The 22,132-nt window shown below is 46.1% G+C and overlaps 1 protein-coding gene across 4 annotated transcripts in view; it reads right to left on the reverse strand.

Moving 5' to 3' along the window:
* The window catches only part of PRICKLE2 (prickle planar cell polarity protein 2), a 347,377-nt gene that overhangs the window by 32,799 nt on the left and 292,446 nt on the right, over positions 1-22,132 (reverse strand). For all 4 annotated transcript variants that reach the window (XM_027863866.1, XM_027863868.1, XM_027863867.1 and 1 more), the window contains 4 exons: positions 20,475-20,612; positions 18,251-18,454; positions 17,639-17,825; positions 8,512-9,381 (listed from right to left, as the gene is read on the reverse strand). In XM_027863866.1, coding sequence (XP_027719667.1) covers positions 8,512-9,381; positions 17,639-17,825; positions 18,251-18,454; positions 20,475-20,612 — 1,399 coding nt within the window. The remainder of the gene's footprint in view (positions 1-8,511; positions 9,382-17,638; positions 17,826-18,250; positions 18,455-20,474; positions 20,613-22,132) is intronic.

Below are 22,132 nucleotides of genomic sequence, written 5' to 3' on the forward strand. Positions count from 1 at the left end.
AGACAGAGAGAGAGAAGAGAGGTGAAAGGAGAGAGGAGACAGATCGATAGAGACAGACATACAAAGACAGAGAGAGACAGAGACAGAGAGAGAGAAGAGAGGTGAGAGGAAAGAGGAGAGAGACAGACACAGAGACAGAGAGAAAAAGAGAGAGATAGACAGAGACAGAGAGAGACAGACAGACAGAGAGAGGCAGAGACAGAGAGAGAGAGAAGAGAGGAGAGAGACAGAAAGAGAGAGAGACAGCGACAGAGAGAGAGACAGAGAGAGAGAAGAGAGGTGAGAGACAGAGAGAGAGAGAATCTTTCTTCCAAGGAACAGCCTTTCAAATACTTGAAGCCAACAATCATGAACCCCTTGGGTGTTCTTTTCTATAGCTTAAATATCCTCACATGGGGTGAATTTGAGGCCCTCCACTGTCCTGGTTGCCCTCTTTGGACACTCTCCAGTTTACTGAAGTTTTCCCCAGATCAGAACTGAATGTAATTCTGCGGAAACGGCCTAAGCAGAGCAGAGCACAATGACCAGTAGACTCTGATTCTACTTCCTCCTGTATGCTACTGCTGGGCTTGACCTGGAGCACTTCACTGCCCTGCCTGCCTCCTCAGACTCCGAACCCTGACCTCCTCCTCTTCCTCTCTGGTCTCCTGTGCTGGACTCTGACCTGGGCTGCCCAGGACGCACAATGGCCATCCTTGCCTCCTAATCCTGCTTCTAGCTTTCTGTCCAGGAAGATAATTTAAGCTAACGAATTAATGACTGAACGGACCGTCTAGAGTAGCTTAATAGGCTGTGTAGGAAGGTAAATCTGGAACCCCAAAGGATGAGTCTCTAATTGTGGGAATCTCATACACCATGGTGGGAGAGTTGAGGGAGACATCTTGGGGAAGGAGGGTCTCCCTTAACACCTTTCAAAGTGCCTGCTCCCCATACTCCCTTAAGGAAGTATATTTGTGGGTTAGGTAAGAATTAGATTGAAAACCTGGATTGGTTAACTATAGATATGGAGAAAGGATTGCAAGATAATAGATTCAGAGCTTTAACAATCTCTTATTTTACAGAGGAAGAAACTGAGGTCAAGAGAGGTGAAATTACTTGCCCAAGGTCACATAGTAGTAAGTATGAATTGGAACCCAGGTCTCCTAACAATCATTCCAGCATTATTTCCATTGCATTATGCTGTCTTTTCTATCCCAGAAGCCCTCCTCAGGTACACTGAAACAAATCTATAAAGGCACCCATGGCCTACTATGTTGAAGACCTTTATTTCTTCCAATTCGTTCATCAGTAGTTGGCTGGAAATCCAATTCCACAACCTAAACCCTTAGGAGGTGCAGTGCCCTGGATCTGCAACCAGAAGGCCTGGGTTTGAATCCTGACTCTGCCCCTCATTCCCTGTATGACAAATCACCTCACTGCTCTGGTCCTCAGATTCCTCATATGTAAAATGAGTGGATTGGGCTAGCTGACCTCCATTTCGAAATCTATGAGTCTATGAATCCTGGCTCTGCCACCTACTCTCTGTGTGATTATGGGCAAATCATTTCCTTTCTCCGGCCCTCAGTTTCCCTATCTGTAAAAACATCTGCCTAAATGACCTCTCAGAGACCTTCAAGCTCTGAACCTACGTTCCCAAATCCTCACTCCTAGTCTGTGCTGATGGAATGTTTGAATATGACAGGGTTAACCCAAGGTACAACTGCTAATGCTCCCCAAGCAGACTGTGTGTAGGAAGGAGGTGGGGGGAGGAGTGGGGAGAGGTGAAATGGGTGTGTGTGTGTGTGCAGGCGTCAGGGCAGCACGGCCTGCCTTGGTCTATAAATGCATAATAAGAGACGGATTGTCTATTCCAAGGAGAAAGGTCTGTACATTCCCAGTTCCAAACAGAATGTGACTGGGAACAAAACAGGAGGCAGCCCGGACCTCTGGTTCGTGGTTCATAAACCACTATAGTGACATTGTTCTCTGCAATGCTTGAGGGAAAATGCTGCCTCTCAAAAGGCCTGTTCTCTTTGCCAGACTAACTACAACCTAGTCATTTGATAATGTAAATTACTGACCACTGAAGGGGGGAAAACCATCAATTAAACCCAACTTTGGCTCCGGCCTCAAGGTGTTTAGGCGTCCTTGTTACAGAGACTGCAGTCTTACAATTTAAAGACACATTGACTTTTCAAAATTAGGCTGCTTGCTTTCCAGGGCTAGTTTTTCCAAAGTCCACTAAATCTTCAGACCAAAGTAAAGGGGGGAAAAAACAACCCTGCCAGAAAGAAATCCCACTAACTTCCTTCTCCTCAAAAAGTGGACGATGGGGTTGGAAAAGCCTGACTTTGCAAATCGAGCCAATGACACATACTTGCAGCACATACATGTCCACATGCAGCACACATATGTCCACATGCCACTCTTGAGGCTATGTTCATACGGTGACGAGTTTAAAAAGCTACTTCTGTGGGATTTGCTGCAATCTCTCTCCCACACTGTGGCATCTGACAGACCCTTGGATGCACAAAGGTCTAAAATGCATGGGTATGAAGGAGCAACACTTTCCTGCCTTTGTGGAGGAGAAGAAGATAAAAGCAAGCATAGATCTGAACCTGAGAAAGTAGGGAGCACCACCCCAAATACCAGCACAGGCACAGGCACCTGAGATAATCTCCAAGGCCACGGTGTTTAATCCTGAAACTCCAGAGCTCAGGATAATCCAGGCTCTTCCCCAGCAGCATAAGTCAGACTGGCACCTACTAGCCTGTTGCACTTCAGAAGACTGGTACTATATTTTTCCATTATCAAGATGTGATTCTGGGATAACTTCCTGAGGGGGGGGGGTGCAGGGGCAGGAAGTCCTGAGGCGCTGAGAAGTTAACTAATTGGTTCACAGACACATGGAGGACTGCGGTCTCCTTCAGGAGCTGAGAATCTTGAGTTCCTGCAAGTCTGGAACACAGAGGTGGGCTCTGAGAATCTTTATACTCCCTTCCTTGTTTCCTTGGACCACCCCCACATTTCTGACTGTTCTCTGCTAGCCCTCTGCCATTACTGAGCACAGAAAACTTCTTTGGCATAGGTTATACCGCATTATTTCCAGGGAAAAGTCATTCAGGGTTGGAGTTAAGATGGCAGAGCACAGGCATCAACCCAATTGAACTCTCCCAACATGCCCTTTTAAACGATTTAAAAATAGCTCCTCAAATCGCATCTGGGAGCAGCACAGCCAACAAGAGGTCACAGTGAGATATTTTTGCAGCCTAAGACAACTTAGGAGGTCGGCAGGAGAGGTCTTTGACACTGGAGGAGAAGACAGGCTGGAGTGCACACGTGCAGTACCAGGAGCAGACCTTGGAGGTGGTTACAACAGCGGTGGCAGCAGCTATTTTGAGAGCTTCCAGCCCAGAGACTGTAAGGGTCAAACAACTAGTCAGGAAGAGATTACAGTGGCCCCTTTGCTGGCACTGGGTACAGCTGGTGCTAATTGGCAACTCTATCGCCCGCAGCTGTTCTAGGCCACAGGTCCAGAACAGAGAGGTGCGCTTCTCATTGGTCACAAGGGAGCAAGGACTCTGGTCACGTTTCCAGGACTGAGAAGAGCACTAGTACTTATGGGTGCAGGGGAACAGGGGCCCTTCCTAGGTAAAGACTGGAGCACGGACCAGAGGAGCCATGACTATACTTCTCCTGAGATCACACTTCCTTGGAACCACCAAAAACTTGCAGACCCCCAGAGCTAGCTCTGAAAGCAGCAGTATGAAAAAGCCTAAAGCTTGGCGTAGTGCCTCCCCAGCCCAGGTGAGCAGAGAGCTCAACTTTATGTTAAAGTTCAAAATTAAAAAATAGACTAGAAAAGCAAGCAAACAACAAAAAAAGAAACTGACCGTAAAAAGGTACTATGGTGGCAGGGACCAAGACAAAACAAACACCCAGAAGACAACAATGTGAAAACAGCTACGAGCAAAGTCTTAAAGAAAAATGCTTATTGGGCCCAAAACCAAGAATTCCTGGAAGAATCTTTTTAAAAAAAAGATGAGTGGTAGAGGAAAAAATGAGAGTGGTGCCAGAAAATCATGAAAAAAATGAACAGTTTGGTAAAAGAGGCACCAAAAATGTTGGAGAAAATAACACCTTATAATCAGAATTGATTTTGAATCTCTTTTGAAAGAGACCCCAAAACGAAAACTACGCCAAAAGGATAGCCAAATCTCATAGCTCCCAGGTCAAGGAGAAAATATTGCAAGTATCCAGAAAGAAACAATTCAAATATTGTGAAGCCACACTCAGGATCACACAAGGTTTAGCAGCTTCCATGTTAAAGGAGCAGAGAGCTTGGAGTATGATACTCCAAAAGGTAAAGGAGCTAGGATAACAACCAAGAATAACCAACACAGCAAAACCGAATATAATCTTTCAGAGGAAAAAATGGATATTTAATGAAATAGAGGATTTTCAAGCATTCCTGATGAAAAGACCACAGTTGGATAGAAAATCTGACCATCAAACACAAGACTCAAGAGAAGCATAAAAACATAAACTTGAAAAACTAATCACTAGGGACTTGATAAATTAATCTGTTTATATTCCTATATGGGAAGACGATACATGTAACTTCTAAAAACTTTATCATTAGTAGAGCAGTTACAAGGTATTTACATTGACAGAGGGCATGAATGTGAGTCGATTATGTTATGATGATCTCAAAATATATGAAGGGGTGAGAAAAAGGGATGTACTGGGAGAAAGAAAAAGGGAGAGGTAGAACGGGGAAAATTTTCTCACATAAAAGAATATATAAGGAAGAGCATTTATAGAGGAGGGGAAAATGGAGGAGAAGTGGTGGTGCTTGAATCTCATTCTCTTTGGAATTGACTCAAAGAGGAAAGCACACACACACACACACACACACACACACACACACACTCAGTTGGGTAGAGAAATCTATCTTACCCAAAAGGGAAACAGGAGGGGAAGAGGAAGATGACAAAAGACAGAATAAATTAAGAGAGGCAGAGATCAGAAGCAAAAGACTTTTGAGAAGGGGCAGGATAAAGAGAGAGAGAGGGAAGGATAAAAAGAAGAAAACAAGATGGAGGGAAATGAAGTTAGTAATCATAACTGAATGTGTATGGGATGAATGAGCTCACCCATAAAATGGAAATGGATAGAAGAATGGATCAGAAGCCAGAATCCAACAAAATGTTCTTTACAAAAGACACACTTAAAACACACAGAGAGTTAAAATAAAGGGCTGGAACAGATGTGCTTCAGCTGAAGTAAAAAAAGGCAGGTGTACAATCACGATCTCAGACAAAACAAAACAAAAAAGAGACCCAATTAAAAGAGACAATCGGGGAAACTACATATTGCTAAAAGGTACTATAGACAATGAAGCAATATCAAAAGATTTCACAGCAAGTTTCTCTGACAAAAGCCTCATTTCTCAAATAATTATGGAATTGAGTCAAATTTAAGAACCATTTCCCAACTGATAAACGGTCAAAGGATCTGCATAGGCAATTTCAGAAGAAGAAATCAAAGTCATCTACAGTCATATGAAAAAATGCTCTTAATCCCTATAGATTAGAGAAATGCAAATTCAGACAACCCTGAGGTACCACCTTACACCTATTAGAAATGACAAATTCTGGAGGGGAATGGGGGGAAATAGGTACACTAATAAACTGCTGGAGGAACTGTGTACTGGTTCAAACATTCTGGAGAACAATTTGTAACCATGCCCAAAGGGCTATAAAACTTTGTGTACCCTTTGATCCAGCGATACCACCAAGTCTGTACTCCAAAGCGATTAAAAAGGGGAGGAAGGACCCATGTTTATAAAAATATTTACAGCAGCTTTTTTTGTGCTAGCAAAGAATTGGAAATTGAATGGATGCTATCAGTTGGGGAACAGCTGAATAAGATGGGCATATGACTGTGATGAAATATTCTTGTGCTATAAGAAATGCCAATGAGCGTGGTTTCAGGAAAACGTGGCAAGTCCTATATGAACTGATTTAAAGTGAAGGAAGAAGAACCAGGAGATCATCGTGCACAGTAACAAAGCTGTAATGAGGATCAGCCATGAAAGACTTTGCTATTCTGAGCAATACAATGATCTGAGACATTTCTAAAGGACCTATGATGAAAGCAGCTAGGTGGCACAGTGGACTGGGCTGGAGTCAGGAAGACTCGTCTTCCTGAGTTCAAATCTGGCCTCAGGCACTTCCTAACTGTGGGACCCTGGGCAAGTCACTTAACCCTATTTGCCTTAGTTTCCATATCTGTAAAATGAGCTGGAGAAGGCAATGGCAAACCACTCCAGTATCTTGGCCAAGAAAATCCCAAATGGGGTCATGGAGAGGTAGACATGACTGAAATGATAGAACAGTAGCAGGATGATGAAAAAATGCTATCCATCTCCAGAGAGAGAACTGATGAACTTGGAATGAAAACTGAAGTCTAATTTCCTTTTTTCTTCCTTCCTTCCTTTTCTTTCTTTCTTTCATATGGCTAATATGGAAATATGTTTCACCTGATTTCACATATATAATTGATATCATTTTCTCACCTCAGCAAATGGGGGAGGGCTGGGAAGGAGGCAGGGAATTTGGAATTCAAAATTTAAAAAAGAAAAGGATATTAAAAATAAAGAAATAATGAATGTCAAATAATAAATTAAAAAAGAAAAGTCATTCAATCAATGAATAAGCATTTATTAAGTGTCCACTATGTGCTCCACACTGGGGATATAAGACAAGAATGACATAGCTCTTTAATGATAGGATTAAATTAATTAAATTAAGTTAATTGACAAGTACTTCCTAGGTGCCAGTGTACTGATTAGCACTGGAGATAAAAAGAAAGACAAAAATGCAATACCTGCCCTCAAGGAGTTTACATTCTAATGGAGGTTAAAGGGAAAGATTAAAGGTACCTACTATGTCCCAGGTACTGTCCTAAGTGCTTTACACTTATTATTTCTTTTCATCCTCACAACAGTCATGGGAGGTAGGTGCTAATATTATCCCCATTTTATAAATGAGGAAACTGAGGCAGATAAGAGTGTCTGACTCTTTCTGACCTCATTCAGGGTTTCTTGGCAAAGATACTACAGTGGCCTGTGATTTCCTTCTCCAGCTGATTTTACAGATAATGAACGGAGACAAACAGAATTAAGTGACTTACCCAGGGTCACACAGCTAGAAAGTATCTGAGGCTAAATTTGAACTCAGGCCTTCCAGACCCCATCCCTGATGTTCTATCTGCTGTAGTATCAGAAAAATTATATTGCCCTAGCTGATATGAATTCAACTCAGAATTTCAGAATCTGAAGGGTATTGAGTAGTACAGACGAAGAGCAGGTTTTGGAGCTAGGAAGACGAGTTCAAATCCAGCCTCTGATACTTAGTAGCTCGGTGACCCTGGACAAATAAATCACTTAACCTCTTAGTCTCAGTTTCTCCACCTGTAATACGGGGATACTAATAGCACCTATCTCTCAGTGTTGATCAAATGAGATGACACAGGTAAAACACACTCCAAATTTAAATATGTTAGCTGTTATTATTATTATTAATTATTAAATCTACCTCCTTGCTACTTCTAGTCATTGTCTCTAGTTCTGCCAAAGACAGCCAGTCTGATCCATCTTCTGCGTGACAGCTCGTCAGTCTTTAAGACGACTCCTGTCCATGCCCCCTCGAGCCTTGACTTCTCAAGCCCGAAGTCACCTGGATTCTGCCCCTGGCTTTGACATTAATTTACTGTGGCCCCGTGGGCACTGGGCCTGATTAGGCCTGGGTCTTGTTCATCTGTAAAATCCCTAAGCATGATGAGAAATCAAGAGATCTCAAATCTGGAACCGGAAGGGACCTTGGAGGGGGCCACTTGTCCAACCCCTTCATTTTACACAGAAGGAAACAGAGGTTCAAGGAGATTAAGGTATAGTAAGCTTCAGAGGTGAGATATGAGCTGTATATAAAAGCAATTACATCAAAAAAAAAAAAAAAAGTTCCAAGTGGAACAAAGGGAAGGTAAGAAGGTGTGAACTCCACTCAGCCCTAAGGATACCTCACTGCCCCCACCCTCTCCCTCTCCATCTCCCGCATTCTGTGTTCACCCCCAGGTGGACTCTTCTGCCTTGGCAGGCACAGTGTGTGTGTGTGTGTGTGTGTGTCTGCATGCTTCCACACACGCACACACCTGCAAATGTCAGAATGGGGGTGGGACGAAAGACGTACTTTCCTCTTGTCCTTTGGGCTCACCCGTATTGCTCTCGCCTGGAAGAGGAATCACACATTCCCAGCTCCCTAGTATGATGCTCTGTGTGTGGGGGAGGTATTGGGGGGGTGGTTTAGAAAGTCTTAGGGAGTGCCTCAGGTTTCGGCTCACCTTCCCTCACCCCCAACGGCCTCAGAAATGCAATGCCATAAGGGGACACGGTAAGGATGCCAAGCCACGCCTTCAAGCCAGCAGCAGGTCTCTGCAGGATCAAGTGTGGCTCAGACAAACATGGCTTACCTGTTGCGTTGGACAGTGCCAGCGATTCCATGGAGCCCCGGGGGGTTTGCTCTGTAGGCGTGAGATCCTCCGTATACTTCATTGCACTGAGCGGATGGCGGGTGCGGCAGGGCTGGGAGGACATGCCTCCTTCCTCTTCCTCCTCCTCATATTTGGGGACTTTGATATTTCCTCGGGTTTCACTAAAGCTCTGATTGGACATATCGCTATAGCTCTCTTGGGAGCGCAGCCTGGCCGGGTAATAGTCCTCCCGACATTCCTTCATGAAGCTGCCGCTGTGTCCCTTCATGGCCAGGGATGAGCTCCTTTTGGGATTGCTGAAATGCTTTCCCCACATGTCGGGCTGCGCCGCCGCCACCACCTGTGCGGGGTTATAGGAAGTTCTCATGTTGCACTGGCTAAGGAGCTGCATGGGGCTCTGGGACGGGCTCTGCTCCATCTTATTCCCATAGTGGTACAGCTCGTCTCGGCTCCGCCAGACGTGCTCCCTGTTGAGGCTGGGCGTCTGGCTCGACAGGCTGAGCAGATCCATCTGCAGGGACAGGGGGTCCACGTCGGCCGAGAGCCGGTTGGAGGTCACCTGCAGCTGGCCACACGGATTCAACAGGGACTCCTCCGCCTTGCCTTTGTTCTTACCGATTTTGGCACTGCGCCGGGACTCCTTGGCCCGGGCGTTCTGAAAGGCAGAATCTGATGAGTCAGAGCCGTTGGGATCCTCCCCTGCGCTACAGGCACGTGAGCAGAAGATCTGGCCTTGCTTTGGCAGGAAGGGACGCCCCAGGAGAGATTTCTTGCAGTGAGCACAGCAGAAGCAGGTTTCAGTGGCATGCCAGTGCTGGCCATCGTAGGTCATCTGACCTTGGTCAATACCTGGGGGAGGACAAGAGGGAGAAAGCATAAGTCTTCAGCCCCAGGACCCCATCCTACAACCTGAAATTCCTCTTCTATCCTTAACTTGGGGCAGCATGCTTTAGTGGAAAGCACCCTGGCTCTGGAGTCAAAAGACCTGGATTTGAATCTTGCCTCTGAATCTTACTTTTTAAAAAAAATTTTTTTTTAATGTTTAGGCAATTGGGGTTAAGTGACTTGCCCAGGGTCACACAGCTAGTAAGTGTCAAGTGTTTGGTCTGAGGCCGGATTTGAACTCAGGTCCTCCTGACTTCAGGGCTGGTGCTCTATCCTCTGCGCCACCTAGCTATCTCTTAAATCTTACTACCAAGGGACTTTAGATAGGTTATTTAAATCTCTTTGGGCTTCAGTTTCCTCTTCCATAAAATAAGAGGCTTGAATCAATGATGTACTCAACATATAAATCGTGGTTTCATTGCATATCCATACCATGTGACTCAATGATAATGTCCAAATCTGGCAGGTGACAGCCTATATGCTTTCTGTCTGAAGACCAGGCTAGCTAAGTTCAGACTGGCTAGCCCTCAGCAGCAGGCTAGCCCCCAGCAGCAGGCTAGCCTCTGCCACCATGCAGACAGTCTAGAAATAATAACAGTTAATAACAGCTACCATTTGTAAGGCACTTACTATGTCCTGGGCACTGTGCTTTACAATTATTATCTCATCCGAGCCTCACAACAACACTGGGAGGAAGGTGATAAAAATAGCAATAACAGCTAACACTTACACAGCTCTTACTATGTGCCAGGCACTGTGCTAAGCACTCTACAATTCTTATCTCATTAGATCTCATCCTCACAACACTAGGAGACAGGTGCTGTTATTATCTCCATTTTTACAGATGAGGAAACTGAGACAAGCAGGAGTTAAGTGACATGCCCATGGTCATACAGCTAGTGTCTGAGGTCACACTTGAACTCAGGTCTTTCCGATTCCAAGGGCAGCTGGGTGGCACAGTTCACTGAGCACTTGGGCCTTAAGTGAGGAAGACTCATCTTCCCGAGTTCAAATCTGGCCTCAGACACTTTGTAGCTGTGTGACCCTGGGCAAGTCACTTAATCCTGCTTGCCTCAGTTTCCTCATCTATAAAATGGGTTAAAGAAGGAAATGGCAAACCACTCTAATATCCATGTCAAGAAAACCCCAAATGTGGTCACAAAGAATCAGACACGACTGAAACAACTGAAAAACAACAACAACTTTCTGACTCTAAGCCAGAGTGCTATGCGATGTACCACCCAACTACCCAATGACACAAAGGTCATAGGACCAGAGACTTAGAGCTGAATGGGACCTCAAGGGCTTTCTAATCCAGTCCCTTCTCTTTACAGATGAGAGAGCCGAGGTCAGAGGAGATGACTGACTTGTCCAAGGTCACGAGGTCACAAAGGAGGGATTTGGACCCAGGCCCTCTGACTCCAGAGCCAATGAGCTGTCCACTGTATCTCACACTGATGAAGTCACAAAGCCTTGAAGCACTAATCTCATGAAAGCCTCCACACCCAGCCCCTACTTTCCTCATATTAAACATGACTCATTTCCTTTAAGGAAAGATGTCTTGGTGGAAGAATCTAAAGGAATAAACTGGCTTGGCTGGTTGGCTTGTCATTCTACAAGCAGCCTATGTCATCATCACCAGGTATTCACAAAAGCCCTAGGATGAGCCCCTGCCCTTGGCAGGACACACCTCTCTGAGCCTAACCAAGAGCCAGAGCTGGTCTGCTGATGGTCCTTGGGAATCACTTCTGCCAGACAGGCCTGGCTGTACAGCCTTGGAACAGGAGGTTGAAAGGGTGAGAGAAAGAGGCAGGAGTCTGGAGGACCTGGGGGAGCAGAGAGAAAAGCAGAGAAGGCAGTTGGAGCAGAAAGGGCATCAGTGCTAGAGGTTAGAAAACTCAGCCTTTCAGCTTCTCCCCGAGTGACTTCAGACAAGCTGGTCTAACCCTCTGAGCCTCGGTGTCCTCAGCTATAAAGTGGGGGTAATAACGTCACCTCCATCTAACTATGATAACAGAAGAGTCCAAGAAAGGGCTCCTGCAGGATGTCAGATTTGAGGTGAACCTTGAAGGACGAGGCAGGAATGAGGGGGAAGAGAATTCTGGACATGGGACAATGCTGAAGTAAAGGCTGGCGCTGGGCAAGTCCTTGAAAAACTACTCAATCATAAAAATTCATCTAAGTTACTTAGCCACTCTGTGCCTCAGTTTCCCCATTTGTGAAATGAGGGGTTGGATTAGAGGGGCTCCACTGTCCACCTGAACTCTTCGTCAGTGATCCTGTGATTGAAAATGCCCTTCCTTCCCCCAGCAGGTGGAGGGAGTGGCAATGACAAAGGGCCATGGATGGGTCTTTATTCTTTAGAATGGGAAGACAAGCAGGAAAGTCATTTTCCTCATTAAGGTCTTGAAAACCCTTCTTCTCAGCAGGTAGGAAATAATTCCAACCTATTTACAGACTGACCGTCCTCAAAGTAGGGCTCCCAAGCTAACATCATTTTCTTAAGATCGACTTTTAATGATGCAGCAGTGGGAAACCAAGCAAGGATGTGGCTGGCGAGATTCTGAGCAAGGCAGGGAAAAACCCTTCTCTTTTACCATCCCTGCTGTGCCCCTGCTATGAGGGTTCCATACGAGTAAGAGGAGACAGGCTCTGGTCACACTATCCCCTCATTAATTTCATCCACGAACAATGTGGGGAGTGGTATGGTTTCTATTTTTGAGTGGGGATTTAAGGAATATGCCGGGGTGGGGTTGAGGAGGGGGTTCAGGGGTAGCAAGGAAAGGAGGTGCAAAGTTGGAAGGACTGCTCCCAAGGGAGGCAGCTCTGTGAACTAACTGGGAGAAGAAGGCCACTCCTTGGAAGTTTCTGCACCCCTACTGCTGGCCCAGAACAAGAATCTGAGAAGACATGGGTCAGTATCACTGCTCCTTGGTGGGACCAGATGATCTGCAACCACGCTCTCCTCTATACCTTTCCCTGGAGAATCCCAGGATCCCACCACTTCCAACGCCTGCTGACCAGCTGTCCTCTTTCCTCCCAGCATCCCTGGAGCAGTTCACCAACAGATGGGGAAACTGAGGCCAGGGACATTATGAGAGCTGGCCAAGGTCCCATGAATAGTGTCGCAGAATAGGGATTCTAGGGGGTTCTGTCTGTCCTCAGCATCGTTGGAATGCCCAGAGTCCCTTACAAAGATTCCCGATCCAGGCCTGCCTACCCTCCTACACAGTCTCAGAACTTCTCCTTCTCCCAGGTTGTGTCTTTTTCTCTGAGGGAAAGGGCTAAGACTGACCCTGGGATTTCACTGGTTAAAGGGACTCCCAGGTAAGGAAAGCTCCCCCTACCAATACAGACCAACAAGTCCGTGTCTGAAAGACTATTTGTTCTCTTAGGGACTAAAGCTAATTCAGCTGGGTGGCATCAGGATGTAGATGAAGGAGGTGGGGTCAGTGACTGGTAATGGTTCCCGTAGTTCCTGGACCTGGGACAGGATTGCATATTTATAAGTGCCGCACAGCTCTTAAAGCACTGTAGAAACATGAGGTATTATTATTTGAAATTACAATGACATCAACATTGTCTTTAGGGTTTCCAATGCACTTTGCACGCCTTACCTTACCCAACCCTCCCTACAACCCTGTGAGGCTAATTAGGGTTAGAGGTGGAAGAACATTTTGATCCCCATTTTTACAGATGAGGGAAATGAGTCAGCTTAGAGAGACAGTCATTTGCTCAAGGTCACCTAGCTAGAAAGCAGAAGAGCCAAGATTCAAATTGAGACTGTCTGGCTCTTCCCATGACCCTGTCTGTTTTTAAAATGTTCTAGGTGGGAAATGATGTACCTCCCTCCCTTGACCACAGAGGTGGGGAGCTATAGATGTGGGTGCCAAGCAATATACAAAGACTGGTGGACTTGGAGGAGACCTGAGTTCAAATCCAGCCTCTGACACTTACCAGCTGTGTGACCCTTAATTTTCATTTGCCTTATCTCAATTGACCCTCTCAACAACCCTAGTAAGATGGGTGTTATTATTACCTTCATTTTACAGATGAGGAAACTGAGGCAAACGAGTTGAAATGACTTGCCCAGTGTCCCACAGCTAGTAAGTGTCTGCAGCTGGATTTGAACTTAGGTCTTCCTGACTCCAGGCTCACCTGGGGTCTGTATACTAGTGACACCACATAGCTATAATCTTGAAATATAATTGCAGACTGGAGCAAGAGGCAAGTTATAGGAAGAATGCTGAATCTGGAGCTGGAAGACCTGGATTCCAATCCTGTTCTTCCCAGTTACTTGCTTTGAGACTGACCCACCCAGAGGGGGCTCCAAGAACGCCCTAAGCTTGGTAACTCGGCCCGTGTCGAGGCTAGGATCCTCTTAGTTCTCTCACATTTTACACTTTCCAAACTATCACTTTGGGGCACCCACAGGGAGGCAGACACACCGAGGCCAGTGCTGGTCAGAGCTCACACAAAGCATCAGCCCGGCTTCCCCGGAGCACTCAAAACGGCCAGGTTCCCTCTAGCTTCTGCATGAACGCTGCCCGCCACCCAAAGTAGCTGTTCTGAGGAGAGCTCACTGGCCAGAAGAACTACTTCTTCTGGAGTAAGAGGAAAGACTATTGTGACTGCTGGACGTGGTTCCCTTCCCCCACCTCCCCCAGGGCCAGATCTTTTCCCAGACCATGCTCCCAAACTCTTATTCTATCCCAGCCTCTAATTAGGTTTCTGAGAATGAACAGGATCAGTGATTTGGAGCTACAAGCTACCGTAAAGGCCATCTAGTATAATCCCATCATTTTACAGATGAGAAAACTGAGGTTAAATAAATTACTCAAGGTCACATTGCTAGTAAGTGACGGAGGGTGGATCTGAACCCAGGTCTTCTGCCTCCAAACCCAGTACTCTCTGACACAGAGGAAGATTCCTCTCCAACTGTTCTCCTTTGGGGCAGGGTGTTCCCGTCATGTTTTTATGAGGCCAGAAGAGAAGAAGGTCCATGGTTTCTCTCCCCTGGGCTGACCAATAGAGACAGCTGGGGCCTGACAAAGATGGCAGTCCTGAGTAGTTCTGGCTTGTGGGGGCCTCAAAAGAGGAACGTTGGGGGGGCTTGGGGGGAGAAGCAGCCAATGTACGTGAGCAGGCCGCAGCATCAACGCCCACAGCTTGGGATGCTCCGCTGACCCACTCTTGAACCCCACACATCTGGAAATGGGCCTGTCCCTTCCACGTCCAGATCGGCCTTCTTTACAAGGCCTGCAAGCATTTTTCTGAGAGTGCATATGCCCACGGCTGCTCCATCCCTATGTCTGTTTATAGGACTGTTTACTCGGCCGGGTGCGGGGAAAGAAGACCGTTTCCCTAGCAACCAGTCCCTGGTATGAGTATGCAGGGAGCTGCTGTATAAATATGGGATATCTGGATAAGGGGGATCATTTGAAAAGCTCTGGGACTGTGTGTAAGAACAAATTTGCAAAGCACCACACTTTTACTGGGGGAAGGAAAATTCTCTTTTGCAGCAAAGCCTGCATCTTCTTCACAGCGGAGGATATTTTTAGCCTTGCCGTCCAATGAAATTACAGGCAGTTGATGAGGATGACTGCACCTTTCCCATAAAACTTAGACCCTCCCCTCTTTTTTACAGAAAAAGGAAGAGAGGGAGGGAGAGTCATACTGTGTTTGAGAGGACGGAAGGAAGCAAGGGACCCAATAAATTCGGCATTCTGGGGTCAGCTGGACCTCCCTCTGCAGCTGGGTGGCCACGCTCTCCCTCCCCAGACACACTGGTGGGGGGTGAGCTGGCCCTTATCATCAGAAGACACGCCCCACATTGATAATTCCCATTGCTGAAGAAGCCAGTTTCTATCGCTCTACAGTAATTTCTGTGTTTTTCTGAGCTCTTAGGTTCATGGACTTACAGGTCAAGCCAGTCTACTCTTACCACTTTACAGATGAAGAAATTGAGACTTGTAGAGGCAAAGGCACATTGGATCATAGGTTTCTAGACTGTGAGCTGGGAAGGATCTTGGAACTTGATCAAGTCTAGGCCTCTCAGGTTATACACGAGGAAACCGAGGACCACAGCATGTATCTATTTTTTTTTTTCTACAGAGCTGAAATGAGTTAGGTGCATGGATTTTGAGCTGGCAGGGCCTCATAGGCCATTTGGCCCATCCCCTCTAAAGAGGAGGGGAGAGAGAAGGAGACATTTTATGTAAAAGATGACAGATCTAAAACCAGAGGCCGTCTGCTTTAACCCCCTCACTTTACAGATGTGGGAAGTGGGGCCCAGGAAGATCACCAAACAGAAGATTCACTAGAAAAGTAAATCCTATCCCTGCTCTTCATCAGAACCTGCCCTCCCTCCCCACCCCTCCAACATCCCATTACTCAGCTGCTCTTGATAACCCTCCCTGGGCAGCAGCATCTTCATCTGTAAAATAAAAGCACTGGCCTAGATGGCCTTGGAGAGACTCCAGATCTAAGATCCCCACCATTTGCTTAAGATTCTCCCCTAGGATGCTTCCTTCTCCCCACACGCACACTCCTGGGAACCGATGCCCCTGGCGCTTTTCTCACTTCTCCAAAGCATGATGCTTTCTTTGGAAAAGCAAGGACTTCTCCCCCTCCTCTTTTTGGGGAGGGGGAAGAGTAGAATTAGGTCAATTTGTACAGTGGCAGATCAGTGCGCGAGAGGATGCTTTGGAGTAAAAGTATTCTCCAAGGCAAGCGTCTTGAAAGTCAGGGCTGAGGAAAGACACAGACCAGGCTTTGAAAAGCCAGTGCTGAATGACTAAGCAATCCCCAGGCACCCAGTCGGGCACAGACAGGGCTGCTGATCTTTATCAGCCTCACGTCTGACCCCCAGGGCCCCCCATCCCCGCTGCCATAGGAAAAAAAAAAGCTCCCAGGATTAGTCACCATATGAACAAATCCCTTCTGATGACACAGGGGGAATTTCACGAAAAAACAACAACAGCCCTTCCTATCCACCCCCCCTTTTCTCTGTCCAGCTGAGTGCTCTCCCTTATCATAATGACTCCTAAGCGGGCCTAAACGGCTTGGCACACTATCTCTCCATCTACTTCCTTCAGGTAAAAGTTGGCAGATACTAAAGAGACGTCCTGGAATTGCAAAAGCAACACAAAGCAACCGTGCTGCCCCGGCCTCCATCCCCCACAAGCCTCCTCGCCGCCCCAGTCCTTGCAGGAGGTTCCCCTGGGCTCTGCGGGGCAGGCAGAACGGCTACCATGCTGACCTCTGGGCAGGGGAGGCCCTGGCCCCCTTCTCCAATCAGTGCCCAGCCTGTCAAGGAGGCGCTGGGAGGAAGCCCCTCGTCTTCTGCTTAAAGGACTCGTGACGCGTGGGGTAGATCTGTGGCCGCACTGTCGTTTCCCAAAGGCGTGGGGGTCAGAGGGTCACCAGTGAAGTGGACCTCGGAGGCCATACAGGCCAACCCTCTGCTTTAGCTACCTTGTACACATTTGTTTTTATTCACTTTATATTTATATGTGTGTGTGTGTATGTGCACGCACACACAGTAAAATATATGGAATATGTTATACAGATATAGTACAGATATGATGTATACATATGTGTGTATGTATGCTTCATTTCTGAGCATGATAAGACCATTGATTTAGAGCTACAAGCGACCTTAGAGGCATTCTCTCTCATACACACATACACACACACACACACACACACACACACACACCCCTTAGAGCCCCTATACATAGGTATCTCTAACTTTTCTAGTACCTCTAAATCAATGATCCTATCATCCTCAGAAATTTTACATACACACACACACACACACACACACACACGTATACACTCTCAATACATATTGAGAGAGAAAGGGAGGATATATGTGTAAGATTTCTGAGGATGGCCTCTAATGTATACATTACATTTATATATTAAAATATATAATATTTTAATACATGACTATTATTATAGAGGCCAATCAACTGATACACACACCCACATACAGCATATCTTTATACGTACTTGTTCTCTCCCCCATTAGAACATTAGCTATTTCAGCGTCGGGAGTGTCTCACTGCTGGGACCTGTATCCCTAATGCCTCTCCCAGGCAGCGAGTAACAGAGCTGAGATTTGAGCGCTATCACTCTACCACATCACCTTCAAGTCGCCCCTTCCCCGGACACGCCAAGGCCCAGGGTTTGGAGGGTGGCAGGCAGGGGGCCTTACCTATGTGCTGGGCACAGGCGTCACAGTACTCCGCGTACAAGGATTCGAAGCAGCGGCAGCAATAAGGTCTCCCCTCCTTCATGATGTAGCGCTGACCACCCAGCACCGCTTCACACTCAAAACAGCAGAAATGCTTCATGTGCCAGTGCCGGCCCTCAGCCTCTGTGCATTCGTCCGCGAAGATGATCTGGGGGTGGGAATAAAGCCAGGCTTATCTGTCAGGAATGCCAGCAAGCATGGAAGGGAGTGATGTGACCCTGGGCAAGTCACTAAACCCTACTGGCCTCAGTTTCCTCATCTGTAAAATGAGCTAGAGGACATGGCAAACCACTATAGGATATTTGCCAAGAAAACCCCAAAAGGGTTTTGGTGAGAATGCTCCCAGTTGGACATTTTGGCCATTGGGATGGGTGGGACTCGTGTCATTTTGTCTCATAAGTTTAAAAAAAAAAAAAAGATGGTGGAATCTCCTAGATTTCCTAACTGTGAAAGCTCCCTGTAGCCAGGCAGCTGAAAGGCATGGGGATGACTCTGGCGGAGGCATCTGGTGGCACAAATCTGGGCTACGGTTAGCCAGAGGAAGGTTGCAGGACTGGAAGGGCCCACGCTTACCTCATCACAGGCTGCGCAGCGAGGTTTCAGGCATTCAGCATGGTGCCTGCCACAGTACATCTTCCCATCTTGGTAGAAATAGATCAGGTCCACCAGGAGCTCGTTACAAACCGTGCACATGAAACATGAGGGGTGCCAACACACCCCATGCCCAGCTCTCGATGCAAACACAGCAATGTCACCTCCATTAATCTGGCCTCCACACTGTAGGAGAAAGGAAGAGGAGCACTGGGTGAGAAGGCTGTGTATTCCCTCCAAGAGGTCCTGATGGGACACTGGGATTGGCAGGGCAGGGAATCCTCTCCCTAGAGAAGGATGACCTCCTTTTGGTCAGAGTAAGGTACAACTAGCAGACTTCAGAGAATTTTAGCTTGGTTTCCACTGATACGTATACAAATGTTTTGTTATTATTGTTGTTATTCAGTTGTGTCTGGTTCCTCGTGACCCCATTTGGGGTTTTCTGGGCAGAGATACCAGAGGGGTTTGACATTTCCTTTCTCAGCTCACTTTTACAAATGAGGAAACTGAGGCAAACAGGATTAAGTGACTTGCCCAGCACCACACAGCCAGTAAGTATCTGAAGCCACATTTGAACTCAGGAAAATGAATCTTCCTGACTCCAGACCCAGGATGATATCCAAGGTACTACCTAATCACTCCATATTTGTGTGTATTTTTTTTGGAGAGGCCCAGCCTGTGATTACAAACATGCAAGGGAACTCTCAGTGTAGAAACTCTCTCTGCCAAAGTAGATCATCAATTTTTCCACAACTTACAGTCTTAAAGAATTGCCTGGAGAGGTTAAATGTCTTTCCAACAGTCACTAAAATGCCTGTATATGTCAGAGAGGGAAACTGAGTCAAAGTCTTGCCGTCTCCAAGGCTGGCCCTCTAGCCAATATTTTGAGCTGCCTCTAATACAGATTGTTATGAATATATAACTTTGGATCTGATGTCAAAAATTCATAGCACTAACCACATTCCTCCCTGGGATGAGGATTCATGGAAGTACAAATGACTTTGGCCCTCTTCTCAAATAAGATCCCTTTTTCTCTTCACTACTTCAACCCCAGAGACCTCCCATTTCATAGGATCATAGGATAAAAGATTTGGAGATGGAAAATACTTAGGGGAAAGAACTTAGCCCAACTCCCTCATTTTTAGGGGGACCTGGGGCAAAGAGAAGTTAAATGACAGGGGAAATATTAAAAAAAAAAAAAGTAACAAGTAGAGAGGTGAGATTTGAACTTAGGTCTCGACTCTAAATCCTGCCCTTTGCACCGTGTTCTTACCATACCACTTTTCCCCCTCTAAAATACTTAGAAGAACTCTAAGCCAGGATTACTCTCTCATACAAGATTCCTCTCCTTTCTTCTCTACCATTTTGACATTGCTTCTTCCTCTTTTTAAAATTTTTAAATTTATTTTTAACATTCATTCAAAAAAAATTTGAGTTCTAAATTCTCTCCCTCCCCCACCCCTTCCCCACCCATTGAGAAGGCAGGCAATATGATATCAATTATACATATGAAGTCATGCAAAATGTATTTCCATATTAGTAATGTTGCAAAAAAGCAAGAAATATAAAGTGAAAAAAATCTGCTTTGATCTTCACCCAGGGTTAATCAGTCCTTTCTCTGGAGGTGGCGAGGCTTTTTCATCATGGGTCCTTGGGAATTGTCTTGGATCACTGTGTGACACTGCTTTTGTGGTATGTGCCCCCATCAGGATGGGAGCTCCTTAGAAATTATTTTTACCTTTCCTTGTATCACCAGCTCAGATTCTCACACATAGTACTTAATTGATTAGCCAGATGAGGCCTTAGTTTAGAGAAACAGGGGAAAGCAGAAAATGAACCAACAAAATGGAGACCAGCAGATGAAGGATTTCTGGTAGCAAGGAGGCTGTCATCCAAGTAGACATTGCTTTCTCTAAACTTTCCCAGCTCAAAGTCTGCCTCCACTCCTTGGGCAGCCTCCAACTGGGTGGAAAACAAAAGACCCATTGGCCCAGTTTCCCAGGGACAATACAATAAGCCTTCTTGGGCATTTGGTAGACACAAGTATCAAAATTATCTTTCCATACCTTTAAAACTAGTCCTAAGAGTCATCATCTTCTCTGTCTTTGAAGGAGCTTTGGGGAACTTGAAGATCCCTGCTTTGCCCCAGGGTGAGGCGGTCAGGATGTGGCTACTTTGGCCTAGGGTGGCTTTTGCACAAACTCACCTGTTCACAAATGGCGCCTGTCATAGTGACGGGAAACGGCCTGACATTTCCTCTGCCCAGATTCTCCCGTTTTCTTTGGCTGCTGAAGAGCTTAAGCTCCCTCTTCTCCTCCTCGTCCAGGGAATTACAATATCGAACCTAGAGACACGGAGAGAGCATAGAGAGATGGATCTCGTCAAGACTCCTGGACTGAGTCTCCAAGCTGCCCGGATGGACTTTTCACTATTAGACAAGATGGAATACGGTTGGATCAACCAGTGCTGCCCACATTTTAATGACCCCTTGACATGCAGCCATTTAAAGAAAACCTCTCTAAAGATCAGTGCAAAGTAAAAAGGGCTCAGAAAAACTAGGAAACTCTGGAGCTGCCCCAAACTCCTCTTCTGATGCAGGCTTGAAAAGCCCCCCAGTCTTCTCTTGGCAAGCCTCATTTTCTAAGGAAGCAAGACCAACCAACATGAGTCGTTAAAATTACTTTGTGTATGTAGTACGTGTGATATTTTACAATGACTGAAGCCACCCTCCTCGGCCTCCTCTCTAAACTAAGGAGGGCTAGGAGGCGGAGCACTAGACTTCTCCCAACGCTTTCCTTCACAGAGGGCAGAAACTGGACTCAGTTCATTCCTCTCTGCATCTGCTGCTCTGCCCAGGTTCAGCCCGACTGAACAAGATATCCCTGAGGCTGGTCTCCCCCGTTAGACTGTGAGCTCTCTGAGGGCAGGGCTGTCTTTCTTTTTATTAATTGTATACCCATCACTTGGGACAGTACCTGGCACACAGCAGGTGCTATTAAATGTTCACTGGATTGAATTTTGAGTCTTCACAATTAAAGAGAAATACAAACTGTATTTTTTTAAAAGGGAAGTGGAGCTGAAGAGGCTCAATGAAAGGGTTTACTGTCTTTCTAGATTATCCATGAACCTCGCATCCCTCCCTATTACAACACTATTGCTTATTCCAACTCAGCTAGTCTGAGGAGTTGCTGATTGACCCTCTAATGCCTGACGGTTCTCATATCTGACGCTCTCCTGTCTTGTTCAGGGGTGATTTCAGTGAAATGAAGCCAAGGGAGTGGTGGGGAGGGAGAAGTGGGGTCTCAGAAATTCCTTCCAAGGCGTTTTGGTGACGTGTACATGCAAGTATATTTACTTAGGGGTGTGTGTTCAGGAGAGGAAGTAGAAGGGGCTTGGTTTTTTGTTTGGATTTGCCTTTGGTGAGGCAGCTAAGCAGACAGTTTCACCCCTTCTCCCTTTGCCAAATATAGTAAGGCAAGATTAAGGAACACTCACAACCATGTCCTCTACATTCGGTCTATTGAAGCCCACCTAGGAGTCAATGTCAGACGGATGGCATCCACTCCTAAGGAAAACTTAGGAGTCAGAACACTTGAGCCTGAATCCTGCCTCAGATACTTTATCGCTATGTAAGGCATAGTTTCGCTTTTCTCATCTGTAAAATGGGGATAATAATAGCACCTACTTCACAGGGTTGTTGTGAAGATGAAATGGGATAACCTACGTAAAACTCTACAAATGTTGTAGTACTCTCTGTTAGCTATTACTACTATTAAATAATTCGAGTTGCATTCTTTCTTTGACAAGTACAGAATTTAATGGAATATTAAAGCTGAAAAGGCCCATAGATTCATTTAGTTTGAC

The sequence above is a fragment of the Vombatus ursinus genome, unplaced genomic scaffold (assembly GCF_900497805.2).
Source record: "Vombatus ursinus unplaced genomic scaffold, bare-nosed wombat genome assembly UNPS02014773.1, whole genome shotgun sequence".
Taxonomy (NCBI): domain Eukaryota; kingdom Metazoa; phylum Chordata; class Mammalia; order Diprotodontia; family Vombatidae; genus Vombatus; species Vombatus ursinus.